Genomic DNA, 19,782 nt, shown 5'->3' on the forward strand with positions numbered 1-19,782 from the left:
ATGCACAGGATAGCTGTTAAGTTTTGATTGAGAGCAGTCCTTTAAAAAGAATGTATAATCGAAAGAAAAATTATTTTTTAATGGTATAAAATGAGAAATTATTTAAAAAGTTTTGATATTTTCCACTTTTAAACACTAGGGGGAGCAGCTGCTAACATTTTCCATGAAAATCTAGTGTAGTGCTAGCTCACATTACGACTGCAGTAAATGTGGGCGGGATCTGATCGCATGTGTCTGACATGACTCCTCCCCTTCTAGGTGCTTCCCAATAGGAGGAGGGGTAGGATACACTTTAGGATCAGTCGAGATCACCAACAATATAATGCTTATGACCCATGCACAGAATAGCTGAGAAGTTTGGATTATGGCCCCTTTAATTTTTCCATTGCTTTTTTTGTAGATGTTCTGAGTGTTCATAAGACAATGGTTTACAATAGTTTGTACACCTGTGCATTAAAGCATTTGGTTTTCTTATTGTACAGACCTCATTGTTACATTGCTGCCCTTGTTATATATTACAAATGTAGCCTAGATCTTTTTAGTTGTTTCTCTTAGACTTGAGGTGGCACATAATACTTTATTACTTAATACAGACAACTTGTAATTCAGTCAGGACATCCTAACAAAGGGAATTAAATGTGCAGGGTCAGATCTGCAGTGACTGCAATATATAGTCTCACTATGGGCAAACATAAGGCAGCACACAGCAAGCGCTGAGATAAATGTGGATATGAAATATATGGACTATTTTGAATTAGACTGCTATTTAGAGATTTGAGTCGAATTGCATGACTCAGTCCAGCAGCCATGTCAATAATCTGTGGCTACTGGACAGAAGCCCTCGGAGCCGCCACTTGCCTAACAGCATCCCTAGTTCCTGGTTTGATTAGCCAGCCTAATGCAACGTCATCGTTGAGGCCGGCAAATCAAAAGAAGATTGTTGTGGCAGGTGGACGTAGAGTAGAAAAGATGGTGCATCCCTGAGAATAGAATGCAAAGTTGTTCTCCGCCAAAAGGAAGGAGGCAGTCCCTGTACGGCCCACCAATGGTGGCTAACCTGTAAGTCTAGATGCAATGCTTGAAACTTGACTCAGTTATAAGCATTGATTTGTAACTTCAATAAAATCTTGTCACGTCCCATTGAAAATAAAAATAGCTGATATGAGCAATCTATTATGACCTGATAATTATTGGCATGCGGAACATTTTATTAAGATAGGAGCGCTTTATACAGAGCAGACTGATCCACTGTGGCTGCATATATTACTAAAACTTTCCATAAAGAGGCTTTCTGATTTGTTTTGGATCAGGATTTTCTATGTCGGATAGATGTCATTCATTGGTTTCCTGCTGATTTATGCTGTCTGATCCACAGGCCACATGTATCCAGCACTGGATGTATGATCGACTCTGAAACGCTGTGGTGTTTCAGAGAAAAACATGCTTCAAAAGCCACTGGCATTCAAGCTGCACAGGAGAATAGTTGGCCAGGCGGGTCCCGGGCGGCTTCTCCCGACCCACTCCCTAGACTGACAGGTCTCTCCCTATATACATGCAGGCAGAGACAGGTCACTCAATGGGGGGAGAAGCTGCCGAGGACCCAGCTGCCCAAATAGTCTCCTGTGCGACTCGGTAACTGACTGCTTTCAAAGTATGTTTTTCTCTGAAATGCCGTGTTTTAGTGTCAAACATACCTGGCTAAAATCATGCATCCAGTGCCTGATACATGTTCTCTGATCCACAGGCAGCATTTATCAGCCATTAGGTTCACTTTAATTTTACTCACTTTTTAAAGGGAATTTGTCAGCAGGTTTTTGCTATATAATCTGAGAGCACCATAATGTAGGAAGAGAGACCATGATTTTAGTGATGTGTCACTTACTAGGCTGTGTTTTGATGTTTCAGTACAATCCTTATCTACACTACAGGACACTGGTCTCATGCCTCCTAGTCCAACCACACTCCAGCACTGATTAGCAGCTTTCTCACTATACAATGTACAGAGACAGCTGTGGTGTGTGCGGGATTATACACAGCTCAACCACTGAGCTCTGTTAGATCTGCTGCAGAGAGAGCGAGTGAATCTACCATAAGTGCTGAGATCAGGGTCTCAGTCCCTATCTCATGCTGCTGTTGGATTTCATAGCATAGGTCTGCTGACAGATTTTCTTTAACAACTAGGCTCACACAGGCAACATCGTGTAGGAGGGTAAGTTGATTGGTGGCTTGTTGTTATTTACCCAGACTATTAAATTGCTCAAACAATGTGAATAAATGGACCTTATTAATCTAACTCTTCTTTTTGTCTAGGAGCCTATAAAACCTCTTGAAAAAAGAGCACTCAATTTCCTTGTCAATGAGTATTTATTGAAAAATAACAACAAACTTACTTCTATAACCTTTTCTGATGAGAATGATGACCAGGTAAGGTGCTCTCTTTCATTCATGTGAGTTTCTCATTAAAGGGGTTGACCAGCCTTATGATATTAATGACCTATCCTTAATACAGGTCATAAGTATCAGATCGGTGGGGCTCTGACACCTCATACCCCCTACCAATCATCTGTTTTCAGCTTCGGCAGTGGTCGGATCTCCGGCGTGAACCGAGCTGGAACAATATATACCGTATATGTGCAGTGATTGTAGCAGGCAACTGCAGCTCCGCTTATTCAATTTGTGTGCGCCAAGAAAAACTCCAGACGTACAAGCTAAAATGTCCTTTTAGCCTTTGTTAGGCCAGTATACTTTGGATTCCACGCAATATACTTCGCTGTGCCATATAAAGGTATACAGTAATAAAACCTTATTTGCCATGGGGCCATATGGATGACTTATCCTATACAGTGAGAGACGGCACAGCCTCCTGTAGGAAGTGTACGTCTGGACATTCTCTGCATGTACATCAGACGGAGAGCAATAGAGGCATATATACATCAGTCTGAGAGCAATAGAGGCATATATACATCAGTCTGAGAGCAATAGAGGCATATATACATCAGTCTGAGAGCAATAGAGGCATATATACATCAGTCTGAGAGCAATAGAGGCATATATACATCAGTCTGAGAGCAATAGAGGCATATATACATCAGTCTGAGAGCAATAGAGGCATATATACATCAGTCTGAGAGCAATAGAGGCATATATACATCAGTCGGAGAGCAATAGAGGCATATATACATCAGTCGGAGAGCAATAGAGGCATATATACATCAGTCGGAGAGCAATAGAGGCATATATACATCAGTCGGAGAGCAATAGAGGCATATATACATCAGTCGGAGAGCAATAGAGGCATATATACATCAGTCGGAGAGCAATAGAGGCATATATACATCAGTCGGAGAGCAATAGAGGCATATATACATCAGTCGGAGAGCAATAGAGGCATATATACATCAGTCGGAGAGCAATAGAGGCATATATACATCAGTCGGAGAGCAATAGAGGCATATAGTGTCAAATACTGCTGTCACTTTGTTTCACGTTAAGTAAGAGTGCGTGTGTGTACATTAGAAAATGCAATAGTGCCTTCTCTTTTAGATATTTTATTGCAGTATCAATATATTTTGGTTTTCCTTTTTTAGGACTTTGAACTATGGGATGACGTAGGGTTAAATATCCCAAAGCCTCCGGAATTGCTGCAACTTTATCGAAACTTTGGCAGCCATCAAGCTGTAGTAAAGGACACAGCAGATGCAGCAGTGAGTGTAGATGAGGATGATCTGCAGCCACTTCCGAGAGCTGAGAGGTCGGTCGTGGATCCAGTACCTGTACAGGTCAGAAATTGGACTTCAGAATGCATCAAGGAACTATGAAATGTTTCCCTAGTCCCTATCCTGTTTAATAGATATGCAACTTCTGCATCATCAGCCACACTAAAGCATGTTCCTGAAAGCATAACAGATTTTTTGACTATAAGATGCACTTTTATTAGCAACAAAGTATACGTCCTATAGTTCGGAGGCAGCTTTCTATGATGGAGAAGAACGCTGATGCAGCATGTTTCACAATCATTTGGAGAACTGCTCTCTCCACTGGTCTGACACTGATCTATCTGATCAGTGCAGGGCAGGATAGAGAGCTACCAGGACCTGCACATCACTAAAGCTGCGTGTATGCTACCACTCCTAACTAACCTTTAGGTTATGTGATCAGTCACATGCCTGAAAGGAACTTGTGTGTGTGGTGACGGAGCAGCTAAGCAGTGTGTGTGTGTGTGTGTGTGTGTGTGTGTGTTTTTTGTTTTTTTCTGCTGTCTAACCCTTTGATGCGCCTTATAGTAAGATGTTGCCTATATTCTGAAAAAATATGGTAATATTGTTTTTCTCCGCATTAAGGAAAAAAAAACTGTTGAAATGGGAGGGCCATAGATAAAGTGCTGACTATATCTTATAGTAATTGTCATTTTATAAAAGTTTTAATATATGACAGGGGCTGCAAGGTGTTGCTGATGGGTGGGGAACCAGGTTCTTAGACCCTCTCCAGTCAGTGAAAGTAGCACTCTGAAGTTCAGAGCTACTGCATTAGCTGCGTGCACCGAGCTGTCTATGGGTAGATAGTAAGTATATGGGTCTGTACAAAGCTCTGAGAGTGAAGGTATAGACCTGAAGACAGCCCTGTCTGTGCCGCTCATGTAGGATCTGCGGACTTCAGAGCGCTATTTTGACTGATCGTGGGGGTCTTGGGAGCTGGCCCACCAGCAATCAGCAGCTCTGTGCAGCGCCATATGTGAAAACTTGTATATAGTGACAGTTACACTTTAATCATTAAGGGGTTAAAATATTTATATCCAGATAATAATGACCTTTTTGTCTTGTTATGCTTTTCCTTTTTTAGCCATCAGCATTAGTACAGGAATTGGAAAATAGAGTCCGGCAATGTAATGACGAGAGAGAAGTTTTGCTGGATCAAATAAGGCTCCTCCAAGGGTATGTAATGCTGCTGCTGAGCAACGAATGCGTCTAACATTTAAAGGGTTTTTCCCACCAAAGACCACTGGATAGATGGTCTAAATATTGTCTGACGTTTTAAGATCCCACCACTGGGACAGCAGTGATCCTCCCTGGACCGGGCTGAATAGAGAGGCATTGCTGCACATGACCGATGTGTCTTATGGGACTGATGGAGACGGCGAAGCATTGCACTTGACTATCTATTTTTGTCCTATAGACACTGAAATATTACCAATTAACTTGCGGTGACCTTCATATCCTACAAGGCTTCCCCAGACAGGTACAGGAAGCACAGATTTAGGCCAATGAGTGTTTGACTTATATTTAATAAATTTCTCTATATTGTCCAATAATGTAATTTCTTCCTGTCTGTATAGGGCACGAGTGCTGTAGATTGGAGTAACCTGTTTCCACTAATGAGTCTTTGTAGAGCCTCTGTACATGCTCTGTTATGCCCAATACTTCTGCTATTTTGGAGCTTTAATAGTTAGATTTCAGTTTTTATTCTCTATATTGCCTGTAAGGCTATATATTACACCACAACAGGTAACAAACCTCAGAAAGAAAAAAAAAATAAGCGAAAAATCAACATTAAAAATACCTTATTTGTATGTACAGCTCCTATACAAACCTGTCTGTCTCCATAGTAACAGACAACAAACGCCCTGTAGAGTGTGAGCTACGTCTGTCCTTCTTCCAACAGTCACACACTTCTTAGTAACCTACTGAGTGCAGGGGAGAGAAAGTGTCACTGCTGAATAAGCTTATACAGAGCTTGTTGTCTGTTACCATGGAGATGCACAGGTCTGCATAGAGCTGTAGACACACACTAATTTTTGATTTTTGCTTCATATTTAATGAAAGGATTGTTTTTTAAAGGTGTACAGGGGTTATCTAGCATGTAATTATGAAACAAAGGGTTCATAGTGAGTTAAAGCAATTGTCCCCTTACTGATCCCCGGCACGTCTCAGTCACTGCAGTTATTCAGTGGGATCGGCTGTGTAATGACGTTATTACTATAGTAGGAAGTAGACTGGGAAGGAAAGGGTGGGGTCGGAGAGGTAACTATAGCTTCCTATGTAGTTTTTAAATAATCTAAACCCATTCGGAGCCAAAAAATTCTTATTAGTCAGACATCCTCTTTTAGGAAGTAACGATATTTGCTTGGTGACTGGACACCGCTAACATTTTACTTTGTGCTGATGTGTAGAGCTGTCAGTAAGGTAGACCAATAAGAAGACAAATCACTTCAGTTTAGGATGAAGTTGGATGTGTTTATTATTTAGTGAGCAAAAAGATTCATGCCACCCTGGTTTGATGTCTAGCCCTGTCCTCCGTGACCGTCTTCACTTCTGTGATCGGCATCTTGGGTTCCTCTAGTATTTGTAAGGCCCTGCGCTGTCATGATCTACCTGGCCTGGATTAGATGCTGGGCCAGGACAGCGGCAATCTTTTTACTCAACTGTGTTAGACATTTAGAAAATAATGAAAACATTTGTAAACCTGTGAGAAATAATCTGGCTGATTGCAAAATCAGATATTGCTGTAAACGCTCTGCCGGTCACCAAATGTAAAGAATACAAGAAAGCAATGATTTGGAAATCTCTTATATGAATATTTTATTGCCAGCAGAACTTAGAATACATATCAGAGGGTGAAAGTTAGACATTTTTCCATTTCATTATTAAAAAATCACTCCGTTAGAAATTGCCAGCAAAGCATCTCAAAAAAGTTGTAACCAGGCCATGTTCACCATTGTGTAGCATTCTCTTCTCGTACAACAGTCTCTACAGTCTGGGAAGTGAGGAGACCAATTGTTGGCGTTTAGGAAGAGAAATGTTGCCTCATTCTTATCTAATGTTGGATTCTTTGCGTCGCCAACAGTCCTGGGTCTTCTTTGCCAGATTTTTCGTTTTATAATGCATCAGATGTTTTTTATTGGTGAAAGGTCTGGACTGCAGGCGGAGAATTAATCACCCAAACAATTTTTGTTGCGGATGCAGTATATGGTTTAGCATTGTCTTACTGAAGTATGCAAGGCCTTCCTTGAAATAGACATTGTCTGGATGGGAGCATGTTGTTCAAAAACAGGGATGTCAAACTCAAACACACAGGGCCAAATTGTTAAACTCGGACAAAGTTGCAGGCCAACCAGTGTGCAATACAACCCCTGGCAAAAATTATGGAATCACCGGGCTCGGAGGATGTTCATTCAGTTTTTTAATGTTGTTGAAAAAAAGCAGATCACAGACATGGCACAAAACTAAAGTCATTTCAAATGACAACTTTAGGGCTTTAAGAAACACTAAAAGAAATCAAGTTTTAAAATGTGGTACTCAGTAAGGCTATGTGCCCACGATGCAGAAATGCTCAGGATTTTTTCCTGAGCGTTTCTGCATCTCCCTGGCAGAAAAAAACACATGCGGATTGTACATGCGGATTGTACATGTTTTTTTCCTGCCAGGGACAAGCAGATGTGAAGCGTTCTTCACATGCATTTCCGCATGCAGGTTGTCAAGCGCTTTCCAAGCGATTTTAGCATCACTTGGAAAGTGCTTAACAACTTGGTCACACAATATAAATCCATACAAACGGCATGGATTTATATACTGTGACCGAAAGAATGGTAAAAAATAAATATATACTTAACTTCTGATGGCCCTCGGTGTCCTGCTTCACTCCGTTCTCCCTTGCCGGCAGCGGTACACTGAAGGACCTGCTGACGTCAGCGCCGCGTGACCCATCACATGACTAGGACGTCAGCGCAGGTCCTTCAGTCCATCGCGAACTGCCGGCATGCGAGGAGTAGCGGACCGCTGGCCGCCAGAAGGGTAAGTATATATTTATATATTTATTTTTTTTACAGTTTTCTGTGGTACCCGGGTCCGGAGGAGAGTCTCCTCTCCTCTAGACCTGGGTACCATCCGCACATTAGAGCGCATGGAATGTGCATCTACATATACAGTGATGCGTAATCCATGCGATCTAATGCAAGTCAATGGCTCCGCAAAATAATTGGTAGTGCTGTGTTTTTTTCCGCAATGGAAATTTCCGCAGCGTGTGCACAGCACATGCGGATTATTATTGGGGAACATGGCAGGCCTTCTACCATGCGTTTTTTAAGCGTTTCTGCAGCGTTTTTGCCGCTGCGGAAACGCTTAAAAAACGCATCGTGGGCACACAGCCTAAGGGTAATTTTTTTCAGACCAAGCAGAGGGAAAAAATTATGGAATCACTCCAATACATCACTAGTATTTTGTTGCACCACCTCTGGCTTTAATATCAGCTTACAGTCTCTGAGGCATGGACTTAATGAGTGACAAACAGTACTCTTCATCAATCTGGCTTCAACTTTCTCTGATTGCTGTTGCCAGATCAGCTTTGCAGGTTAGAGCCTTGTCATGGACCGTTTTCGTCAACTTCCAACAAAGATTTTCAATTGGATTGCGATTCGGACTATTTGCAGGTCATGACATTGACATTATGTGTTTTCTTTCAAGGAATGTTTTCACAGTTTTTGCTCTATGGCAGGATGCATTATCATCTTGTAAAATGATGTCATCATCCCCAAACATCCTTTCAATTGATGGGATAAGAAAACTGTCCAAAATATCAATTTAAACTTGGGCATTTATTGAAGATGTAATGACAGCCATCTCCCCAGTGCCTTTATCTGACATGCAGCCCCATATCATCAATGACTGTGGAAATTTGCATGTTCTCTTCATGCAGTCATCTTTATAAATCTCATTGAAAAGGCACCAAACAAAAGTTCCAGCATCATCACCTTGACCAATGCAGATTTGCGATTCATCACTGAATATGACTTTCATCCAGTCATCCACAGTCCACGATTTCTTTTCCTTAGCCCATTGTAACCTGGCTTTTTTCTGTTTAGGTGTTAATGATGGCTTATGTTTAGCTTTTCTGTATGTAAATCCCATTTCCTTTAGGCGGTTTCTTACAGTTCGGTCACAGACATTGACTCCAGTTTCCTCCCACTCGTTCCTCATTTGTTGTGCATTTCCTGTTTTGGAGACCTATTTCTTTAAGTTTCCAGTCTTGACGCTTTGATGTCTTCCTTGGTCTACCAGTATGTTTGCCTTTAACAACCTTCCCATGTTGTTTGTATTTTGTCCAGATTTTAGACACAGCTGACTGTGAACAACCAACATCTTTTGCAACATTGCGTGATGATTTACCTTCTTTTAAGAGTTTGATAATCCTCTCCTTTAATTCAATTGACATCTCTCGTGTTGGAGCCATGATTGGTGTCAGTCCAGTTGGTGCAACAGCTCTCCAAGGTGTGATCACTCCTTTTTAGATGCAGACTAACAAGCAAATCTAATTTGATGCAGGTGTTAGTTTTGAAAATGAAAATTTACAGGGTGATTCCATAATTTTTTCCCTCTGCTTGGTCTGAAAAAAATTACCCTTACTGAGTATCACATTTTTAATCTTGATTTCTTTTAGTATTTCTTAAAGCCCTAAACTTGCCATTTGAAACGACTTTAGTTTTGTGCCATGTCTGTGATCTGCTTTTTTCAGCAACATTATCATAATTTTTGCCAGAGGTTGTATAATGGATAGGCCCCACATAGTCCTCCATACAGAATAATGGGCCCCACATAGTCCTCCATACAGAATAATGGGCCCCACATAGTCCTCCATGCAGAATAATGGGCCCCACATTGTCCTCCATGCAGAATAATGGACCCCTCATAGTCCTCCATGCAGAATAATGGACCCCTCATAGTCCTCCATGCAGAATAATGGGCCCTACATAGTCCTCCATACCGAGTAATGGGCCCCACATAGTCCTCCATACCGAGTAATGGGCCCCACATAGTCCTCCATACCGAGTAATGGGCCCCACATAGTCCTCCATACCGAGTAATGGGCCCCACATAGTCCTCCATACAGGATAATGGGCCCCACATAGTCCTCCATACAGGATAATGGGCCCCACATAGTCCTCCATACAGAATAATGGGCCCCACATAGTCCTCCATACAGGATAATGGGCCCCACATAGTCCTCCATACAGGATAATGGGCCCCACATAGTCCTCCATACAGGATAATGGGCCCCACATAGTCCTCCATACAGGATAATGGGCCCCACATAGTCCTCCATACAGGATAATGGGCCCCACATAGTCCTCCATACAGGATAATGGCCCCACATATGGTTGGTGGTTATGTTGTCACTGACCAAATAAAACCATCTTGCGGGCCAGATTTGGCCCACAAGCCAGATTTTGGCATGTATGTTCTAAAACCTCTATATGATGCTCAGCATTGATGGTGCCTTTCATGATGGGTAAGCTGCCCATACTATAGGCACAGATGCTGCCCCTTACCATCAGAGACGCAAGGTTTTGAACTGTACACTGACAAGCAGCTGGATGGTCCTTCTCCTCTTGAGTCCACAGGACACAGCGTCCATGGTTTCCATAAAGAAATTTTGATTCATCTGATCACAGAACAGTTTTCCATTTTGCCTTGATCCATTTGAAATGATCTTTGGCCCATAGAAGACGGCAGCGTTTCTGGATTGTTAATATATGGCTTCTCAGTTTGATAGTTTAATTTGCATTTGTGGACTGCACGGCGAACTGTTTATATAAAATGATTTCTGGAAGTGTTCCTGATCCCATGCAGTAATTAGCACGACTAAATTATACCTGTTAATAAAGTGCCGCATGATTGTCCGTATTTCACGAGTATCCAATATCTGTCTTGTTCCTTTTGCAAATTTTTTTCTCTCCAGAATCTCAATCTTTTGATATTATACTGTGGGTGGTGGGAAATTCAAAGTATTTGCAATTTTTCATTGAGTAACTTTTTTTTTCTGGAATAGTTTGCCAATTTTTACATGCAGTTGTTCATAGTTGGTGAACCTCTGACCATCTTTGCTTCTGAGAGACTCTGCCTCTCTAACATGTTTTTTTTATACATAGTCATGTGACTTGGTTGAAAATCGACCCTCCAGGTGTTTTTCATTAGCACCTCTAATTTTTCCAGTCTCTTCCTGTCCAAACTTTTTTTTTTTTAGATGTGTTTCTACCATCAATTTCTAGATGAGGGTTTGTTTTTTCAAATGAAAAGAAGAAATGTCTAATTTTCAACTTCTGATCTGTGTTCTAAGTTGTATTGTGAACAAAAGATGGCTATAAGTGATTTCCAAGTCCTTGCATTCTTGTGTTTTTTTTACATTTTACACATCGGCACAACATTTTTGATATTGGGGTTGTAGCTAGGAAGTTTTGTTGTTTGTGCTAAAACATTTCATTTTGATTTTAGAGAAATAGAAACTCTGCGATCGAGCCATGTACCAGAAGTTACTCCCTCATCCCAGGGGGCTCCTCCTGCCAGACTCCAGAGCCAGACTTCAGAAGAAAGCGACCACTACATAGATATCAGAACAACAGAAAGTGTCACGAAATGCGAAAAAGCTGAAGAATGTCAGGCTGTGCAGGACACCAAAACAGATTTTCCGCTGTCGCAAGAAATTCCACCTAGCCCTGACCTGTCAAAAATTAGCAAGAAAACCCTGCTGTATACACCTCCTCTCAAAGATGGGGTCCAGTTTGATCAGCCCAATCGGTAAATTCCTAATTGAATTTAAAGTTTGAAAAAAAACCTGTTAAAACCGTTTTCCACTCTCATCTGATCAGTAGACTGCACGAGCCACTGAGCTCGGTGATTGGCTGAAGGGGTGATGCACAGGGTCAATGTGACGTCTTTGCTGCAGCCAAAACACCCAATATCTAAGCAGCATCTGGGAGTGTGAGCACCTGCTTGGTTTGTTGTTTTAGGTATATAGGAGCGTTTTGGGTCCGATTTCCTTTATAGCTGCTGCTGCTTGAGTGATCACAAACTTTGTCCTAATGCACAACATAATCTATATTTGGTATTAAAGGGAATCTGTCACCACTTTGAAGATATCAGACCTCTACTATGGCCATACGGGGTGTAGAAAAGTAAATCTATACATACCTGTATGGCCCATAGTAGAGGTCTGATTGCAGAGAAAAGCGCTTTAATCAATTCTATTATATACAGGCTTGGTGTCCGGGGAACGCCAAGCAATCCCCGCCTATGTGCTTGTTATTCCCCCAAATCCATGCCTGTATGCTTAATTATCATATCCCTCCCTCCCCTACACGTCACAGGGCCCTGTGATGTGCACTGTGCTCCCTGACTTCCCGGGCATGCGCAAAGCGCCGCTCACATAAAGCGCGCTTTGCTTCACCCCAGCCCATCTCCCAGTGCTCTGCACCGCAGGTCTCTATTGCGCAGTTGCCGGGAAGTGACAGTGACTCCCCAGCGCCTGAGTAATAGAACCCTGCGGCGCAGTGCACCATTTTGGACCCAGCTTTATTTTTTTCAATGGGAAGAGGGTCATGTGACACATCAAACTTCTTGAGAATTTCATAACAAAAACAATGGTGTGCTTGGTTTTAACGTAACTTTATTCTTTCATGAGTTTTTTACAAGTTTATGACCACTTATAAAATGTGTTCAAAGTGCTGCCCATTGTGTTGGATTGTCAATGCAACCCTCTTCTCCCACTCTTGACATACTGATAGCAACATCGCAGAAGAAATGCTAGCACAGGCTTCCAGCATCCGTTGTTTCAGATGCTGCACATCTTGTATCTTGATGGTATGGTGTGGTATATGGGGTACAAAGATAGTGGGGCCATTCTTCATCAGTGGAAACCTCAATGCCACTGGATATCGGAAATTGCTACATGATGATGTGTTGCCCTCTTTATGCACTGAAGATGGCACGTTCCCTGAGTTTTTCCAACAAGATGGTGCACCACCACATTATGGGTGTCAGGTCCAAGCATTCCTACATGAACAGTTTCCTGGAAAGTGGATTGGTCGTCGTGGGCCAGTTGAAAGGCCACCAAGGTCTCCCGATCTGACCCCCTTAGACTTTTATCTTTGGGGTCATCTGAAGGCAATTGTCTATTCTGTGAAAATACGAGATGTGCAGCATTCTCAATAAGTTTGATGTGTCACATGACCCTCTTCCCATTGGAAAAACATAAAGCTGGGTCCAAAATGGCCGACTTCAAAATGGCCGCCATGGTCACCACCCATCTGGAAAAGTTTTCCCTCTCCCATATACTAATTTGCCACAAACAGGAAGTTGATATCGCCAGCCATTCCCATTTAATTTAGGTGCATCCATATAAATGACCCACCCTGTATAATGGTGTATATATGACTCCAATTCGCAAAAAAAATTAGTATATGAAAAGTTTCAGCCAGCTCACCTGTGCAATCCGAAGTATGGAGCACAGAAATTCGTCCTGACCAGACGTCAACAATACTGAAGAAAACAAAGAGGTATCCAGCTCCAGGATCCGAGGAAACAGGAAAATTTTAAAATGGCAGCTTTATTAGAAAATATTCATAAAAATGACTCCATCCAAAATGAAGGAATGAATAAATAAAACTGAGGTGCAGTGGAATAGCTGTTACTAGGACATTTTCTGCAACGAGGGCAAAGTAAAGTGCTGTAATGTGCATGCGCCACCGTCCCTTGGCCTTTCCGTGCGCATGCGCAGAACAGTACTTTGCTCTGCCCTTGTTAGGGCAGAGAGAAGTGCGCCTGTGCAGGAGCGCAAAGGGGAACACTGTTAATGATACTGTTAATGATCTAGGATGAGTCCTCCACACGAAGCAGAGAAGTAGGACAGAGTCGCAAGAAGAGAGGAGGCACCGGACCAACACCAGCGACTCCAATCGGACCGCGCCGTCCCATAGGTGAGTATAATTAAAGGTGTTTTTTTGCCTTACAGGGTGCATTGGAGTCATACATACACCATTATAGAATGCCGTCACATGGGGCTGAAAGGTGGTGGCCGTAAGTAATATGGGAAAATTCTGGTGACAGGTTCCCTTTAATTAATGGTCATTGTTATAGCAAATAACTTTTAGAGTGATTTTCATCACAATTGTGAAAACCCCATGTACCAGCTGCAGGGTCATGTTTGGCTGATGTGCCTGATAGTTCTTCATATGGATCTTACTCTGCATGTACAGTACTAACAATGCTCCCAGAGAGTCTCATCAGCATTTCAGCAGCAGCTGTAGGGGGTGCACCTTACATTTATGTACACGATCAGCAGCAAGTAACTTTCTCTATCTTTTCCAACAGGAAACTGTCTCCAGCCTTTCATCAAGCTCTTCTTTCTTTCTGCCGCATGTCGTCTGACAGTCGTTTAGGCTCAGAGGTGAGAAACCTTTGTATGTTTTTATATATTTGTTACCTATTTTTCAGTACTTACCCGCTAAATGACTGATCAGCCTGGGTGTTCTTTTTTATAAATTTGCGGCAGTTAAGTTCATTATTTTAGTGCGTTACAGGGTGGGGGGGTCTTTCTTTTAATATAAATCTCCCTTTAGGATATATGTAGAACACATATATGTATCTATATGTAGATTTGAATCAAAGCTGACAGTAAATGCCTGATTTGCAGGTGTCCAGGATTGCAGACAGTGAGAATGGGGTCATGCTGATGCTGGGCCGCTGCTTGCCTCATATTGTCCCAAATGTGCTGCTTGCAAAGAGAGAGGTAAACCACTTCCATTTCACTGCTTTATAATTAGTTTCCAAGCTGTATGTGGAACATTAATTCAGTTGACAGTTTTATTTTTGTGCATGCATCTGCTTCTAGAAAATGGTTATGCATCTCTGCCAGGTGAGTTAGTAGCACAGCATGACATCCCCGGCATATCCCCCCGTGCTTTCCAGAATATAGTACCCGTGTCCTTTCCGTCTGTCCATCAAGCAGTGACAGTAGTGAGAGTATTCCGATCATCTTGGTCACATCCACTTCCCGCATATATGTCCTAAGCATATATGAGAACCGAGTCCTAGCTGCATTCTTGTTGCTAGTATTTCTGAACATCTCTGTGTTGTTGCCCTTCTGTTCATTGTATTGCCGAGTTTGTCCAGTCTGGCTAATGGAGCCGAAGTCCAATTACTATGCTGTAATATATACATGTCGGGGACCATTTTTCCCTTTTACACACAACCTACTTATTAATGAAATGTATTTTTACAGCTTAATATAAAATCCCTAACATCTTTTGCTAGGTTGTGTTCACACTCTGTAAGTATGGTGCAGTTTAGTTCAAGCATTGCAAGGGAGGATATGTATAATTTAGTTTATGCCCTCTCCTTGTGGTGAAACGTTAGATTCAGTATGATTGCAGCTGTAATAGGGATGCTAAAATGTTGCAGCTCGATGGCTGTGCCACCATGGGCCCCTGTGTAGTCCTTGCATTGGCCACATTGGAGCTACAGTGACTAATTAAAAACTGTAGTTGAGCTCTGCTGTGATGCAGGACGTGATGTAGATCTCTTGTAGACCACTAGGCGGCGCACAGAAATATACCTCAATCACATATTTTATTAATAACTATTAATGGACAAATAATATTAGTAGAAAAGACCACCAACAAATGTTTTTTTTTACTGGTGTATAAGTAATAATAGTGAGTTATTTCATAAGAATTGAAGGTAGGGGAGGGTTTTTTTCAGGAGCTGTTACAGCTGTAATTAGAGATACCATAATCCCAAGATACACTGGAAAACATAACACATGTATTATTATTCATGGATGTAAAGAAAGGGCCATATTTGTCCCTTTTTCTCCATAGTCCCTATATTTGCCCTTACCTAACTGTGTAGGTTGGCACCTGGAGGGATGCAAAATGGCGGTTAGGTAGGGGCAAAGATAGGGGCTAAGCATAAAAAGGACATATAGGAATAATAATACATGTGTTCTGTTTTTCCATGCAGCTTGAGAATTATATAGTTGTAAAAAAATCCCCCCCTTCTATTCTTGCTAAATAAATCACTATTTATACTTCTACACCAGTGAAAAAGTGTTTTGTTGGTGGCCTTTTCTACTAATATTATTTGTGTCCTTTAACAGTTATTAGTAAAATCTGTGATTTTTCGCATATTTCTGTGAGCAGTCTGGTGTACTATACTTTAAGCATTGGATATGCTGTGAGTGATTTAGGTCACTAGGTGGCAGCACAAGATGGCTCTATGTATTACTATACATGGCCAGGCAGCGGTTCTGATTGGTTTTGGACAGGTTATTAGAGACAATCTGCTAATTTTTGTTTTGTGTTTTTTGGATGCAAATTTGAGATCTCCTGAAGCTAAACTGTAAACTTTAGTTTTGATTTTTTTCAAAATCACTACAACATATCCCCTGGGTTAGTCTGTCAGTAGCTCAAAAAGGTGACCGTAAATGTTACAATCATTGTCTCTTGCTTCCCCTTATCAAGCTGCTGTTACTTTTCGTCTCCTGTATAAAGGGAATGTGCCACTTAATTTTGTGAAATCTAAGACTAACTAGTAAACCATATATATTTTCTCTGTTTTTTTTCTGACCTTGATTGTATATTTTTTCTATCCATGATTATGGGGTCTGTCATGTTGTCTAAGCTTCATTTAGAAATGTGCTTTACAGCAGCGACATGAACCACAGCCAGCTAGTGACAAGCTCTGACTTATTGACTTTTATATATTGTGAAGGTGTGGGGATGCTCTGTGTCCATCACTTGTGGGGATGCTCTGTGTCCATCACTTGTGGGGATGCTCTGTGTCCATCACTTGTGGGGATGCTCTGTGTCCATCACTTGTGGGGATGCTCTGTGTCCATCACTTGTGGGGATGCTCTGTGTCCATCACTTGTGGGGATGCTCTGTGTCCATCACTTGTGGGGATGCTCTGTGTCCATCACTTGTGGGGATGATCTGTGTCCATCACTTGTGGGGATGATCTGTGTCCATCACTTGTGGGGATGATTTGTGTCCATCACTTTTTTTGTTAATGGTGGATCATATGTAGCTGATAATCCTGCCTGTAATGTTAAGGAGTCTGTTGAAAACTTGTATTCTGTATAGATCATTTATCAGACTAACATTAAGCTTTAGTGGCCTGGGTGAAAATTGCAAGATTTTTGGATTTTTTTTAATATATTTATAGTGGTATGCAAATAAAAATGTGTTAGCATAAACATTTGATTTAAACAGGTCCTTTACGGATGACACATGCCGGCTTTCCTGGTGGCGTAGGGCAATGAGGTGGATTAGTATAGTTTTGACTGATGCCTTTTGGTAGTGAATGGCTGGCAGTCTTACCCCCTCAGGATCCATTGCCGCCTCCCCCGTATGCAGTGTGCTTATGGTGTTCTGCTCACATTCCCACACTAATCCTACAGATGTGTGCAGGCATGTACAGAGAGGGCTGGGATAGTTCATCATTCTGTTTGGGATGGCATTAGGAGAAAGTATCAGAACAAGTATTCAGACCATTACAGCTTGCCAACCCAGAGCCTGCTACTAAGCGGGAAAAGACCCTGCCCTTATAGTATAGTCTTACACAGAAGTACAGACTCTGAAAGGGAATCTGGCACCAGATTTTTGCTAGCCAATCTGAGAGCAGTATTTTATGTTCCTGATTCCAGGGATGTGTCACTTACTGGGCCGCTCATTGTAGTTTCAATAAAATCAGTGTTTTATTATTGGAAGTTTATCACTAGAGGACTAGTTATCTTGTGCCTTGCTCTGTTTAACTGACCAACACCACTGATTAGCAGCTTTCTGCCTATGCACAGTGTACACAGAACGCTGCCAATCAGTGGTGGGGGCGGGGTTTTACAAGGCTCAGCATTCAGGGAACTGCTGGATCTGCGGCAGATAAATAGGGATTAATCAATAGTGCAGCACCCAGTAAAGTAAGTGATACTTTGCTTCAATCCGGATCTCTGCTCCTGTATCATGCTGCTGTCAGATTACATAGCAAAAGCCTTGTGACAGATTCCCTTTAAAAACCACAGTTTAGAATTTGGAGGGTCTTTTTTCCTGCGTTTTGTATAGATGTTTATGAAAGCTAGATTCTATAACTCTTACATATACAGTACAGACCAAAAGTTTGGACACACCTTCTCATTTAAAGATTTTTCTGTATTTTCATGACTATGAAAATTGTACATTCACACTGAAGGCATCAAAACTATGATTTAACACATGTGAAATTATATGCTTAACAAAAAAGTGTGAAACAACTGAAAATATGTCTTATATTCTAGGTTCTTCAAAGTAGCCATCTTTTGCTTTGATGACCGCTTTGCACACTGTTGGCATTCTCTTGATGAGCTTCAAGAGGTAGTCACCGGAAATGGTTTTCACTTCACAGGTGTGCCCTGTCAGGTTTAATAAGTGGGATTTCTTGCCTTATAAATGGGGTTGGGACCATCAGTTGTGTTGTGCAGAAGTCAGGTGGATACACAGCTGATAGTCCTACTGAATAGACTGTTAGAATTTGTATTATGGCAAGAAAAATGCAGCTAATTAAAGAAAAACAAGTGGCCATCATTACTTTAAGAAATGAAGGTCAGTCAGTGCGAAAAATTGGGAAAACTTTGAAAGTATCCCCAATTGCAGTTGCAAAAACCATCAAGCGCTACAAAGAAACTGGCTCACATGAGGACCGCCCCAAGAAAGGAAGACCAAGAGTCACCTCTGCTTCTGAGGATAAGTTTATCCGAGTCACCAGCCTCAGAAATCGCAGGTTAACAGCAGCTCAGATTAGAGACCAGGTCAATGCCACACAGAGTTCTAGCAGCAGACACATCTCTTCAACAACTGTTAAGAGGAGACTTTGTGCAGCAGACCTTCATGGTAAAATAGCTGCTACGAAACCACTGCTAAGGACAGGCAACAAGCAGAAGAGACTTGTTTGTGCTATACAACACAAGGAATGGACATTAGACCAGTGGAAATCTGTGCTTTGGTCTGATGAGTCCAAATTTGAGATCTTTGGTTCCAACCACCGTGTCTTTGTGCGACGCAGAAAAGGTGAACGGATGGACTCTACATGCCTGGTTCCCACCGTGAAGCATGGAGGAGGAGGTGTGATGGTGTGGGGTGCTTTGCTGGTGACACTGTTGGGGATTTAATCAAAATTGAAGGCATACTGAACCAGCATGGCTACCACAGCATCTTGCAGCGGCATGCTATTCCATCCGGTTTGCGTTTAGTTGGACCATCATTTATTTTTCAACAGGACAATGACCCAAAATACACCTCCAGGCTGAGTAAGGGCTATTTGACCAAGAAGTGGAGTGATGGGGTGCTACGCCAGATGACCTGGCCTCCACAGTCACCAGACCTGAACCCAATCGAGATGGTTTGGGGTGAGCTGGACCGCAGAGTGAAGGCAAAAGGGCCAACCAGTGCTAAGCATCTCTGGGAACTCCTTCAAGATTGTTAGAAGACCATTTCCGGTGACTACCTCTTGAAGCTCATCAAGAGAATGCCAAGAGTGTGCAAAGCTGTCATCAAAGTGAAAGGTGGCTACTTTGAAGAACCTAGAATATAAGACCTATTTTCAGTTGTTTCACACTTTTTTGTTAAGTATATAATTCCACATGTGTTCATTCATAGTTTTGATGCCTTCAGTGTGAATGTACAATTTTCATAGTCATGAAAATACAGAAAAATCTTTAAATGAGAAGGTGTGTCCAAACTTTTGGTCTGTACTGTATATATCATCGGTCATGGTATAGTAAAATCCTAAATATATCCTGTTCTTTTTCAGCCCTTGAGGCAATCACACAGCTAACCTTCTTTGCATCTTTTAGTTCTTTTTGTTCCTCTATTTTTCGGTCTCTTTCTTTGCTTCCTCTGATCCATTCTTGTTTTTGGCTAAAATAATAACCTCTGAACTTGGCTTTTGTGTAACAACCTTTGTACTCCCACAAAGTACGGGCACAAGG

At 41.8% G+C, this 19,782-nt stretch overlaps 1 protein-coding gene across 4 annotated transcripts in view; it reads left to right on the forward strand.

Moving 5' to 3' along the window:
* Window positions 1-19,782, forward strand: part of RELCH (RAB11 binding and LisH domain, coiled-coil and HEAT repeat containing) — a 175,672-nt gene that overhangs the window by 48,534 nt on the left and 107,356 nt on the right. For all 4 annotated transcript variants that reach the window (XM_073678653.1, XM_073678655.1, XM_073678657.1 and 1 more), the window contains 6 exons: window positions 2,311-2,424; window positions 3,588-3,779; window positions 4,840-4,931; window positions 11,262-11,564; window positions 14,136-14,211; window positions 14,458-14,553. In XM_073678653.1, the coding sequence (XP_073534754.1) occupies window positions 2,311-2,424; window positions 3,588-3,779; window positions 4,840-4,931; window positions 11,262-11,564; window positions 14,136-14,211; window positions 14,458-14,553 (873 nt within the window). The remainder of the gene's footprint in view (window positions 1-2,310; window positions 2,425-3,587; window positions 3,780-4,839; window positions 4,932-11,261; window positions 11,565-14,135; window positions 14,212-14,457; window positions 14,554-19,782) is intronic.

The sequence above is a fragment of the Phyllobates terribilis genome, unplaced genomic scaffold (genome assembly GCF_046119375.1).
Source record: "Phyllobates terribilis strain yellow unplaced genomic scaffold, ASM4611937v1 Scaffold_4__5_contigs__length_816908805, whole genome shotgun sequence".
In the NCBI taxonomy this organism is placed as follows: domain Eukaryota; kingdom Metazoa; phylum Chordata; class Amphibia; order Anura; family Dendrobatidae; genus Phyllobates; species Phyllobates terribilis.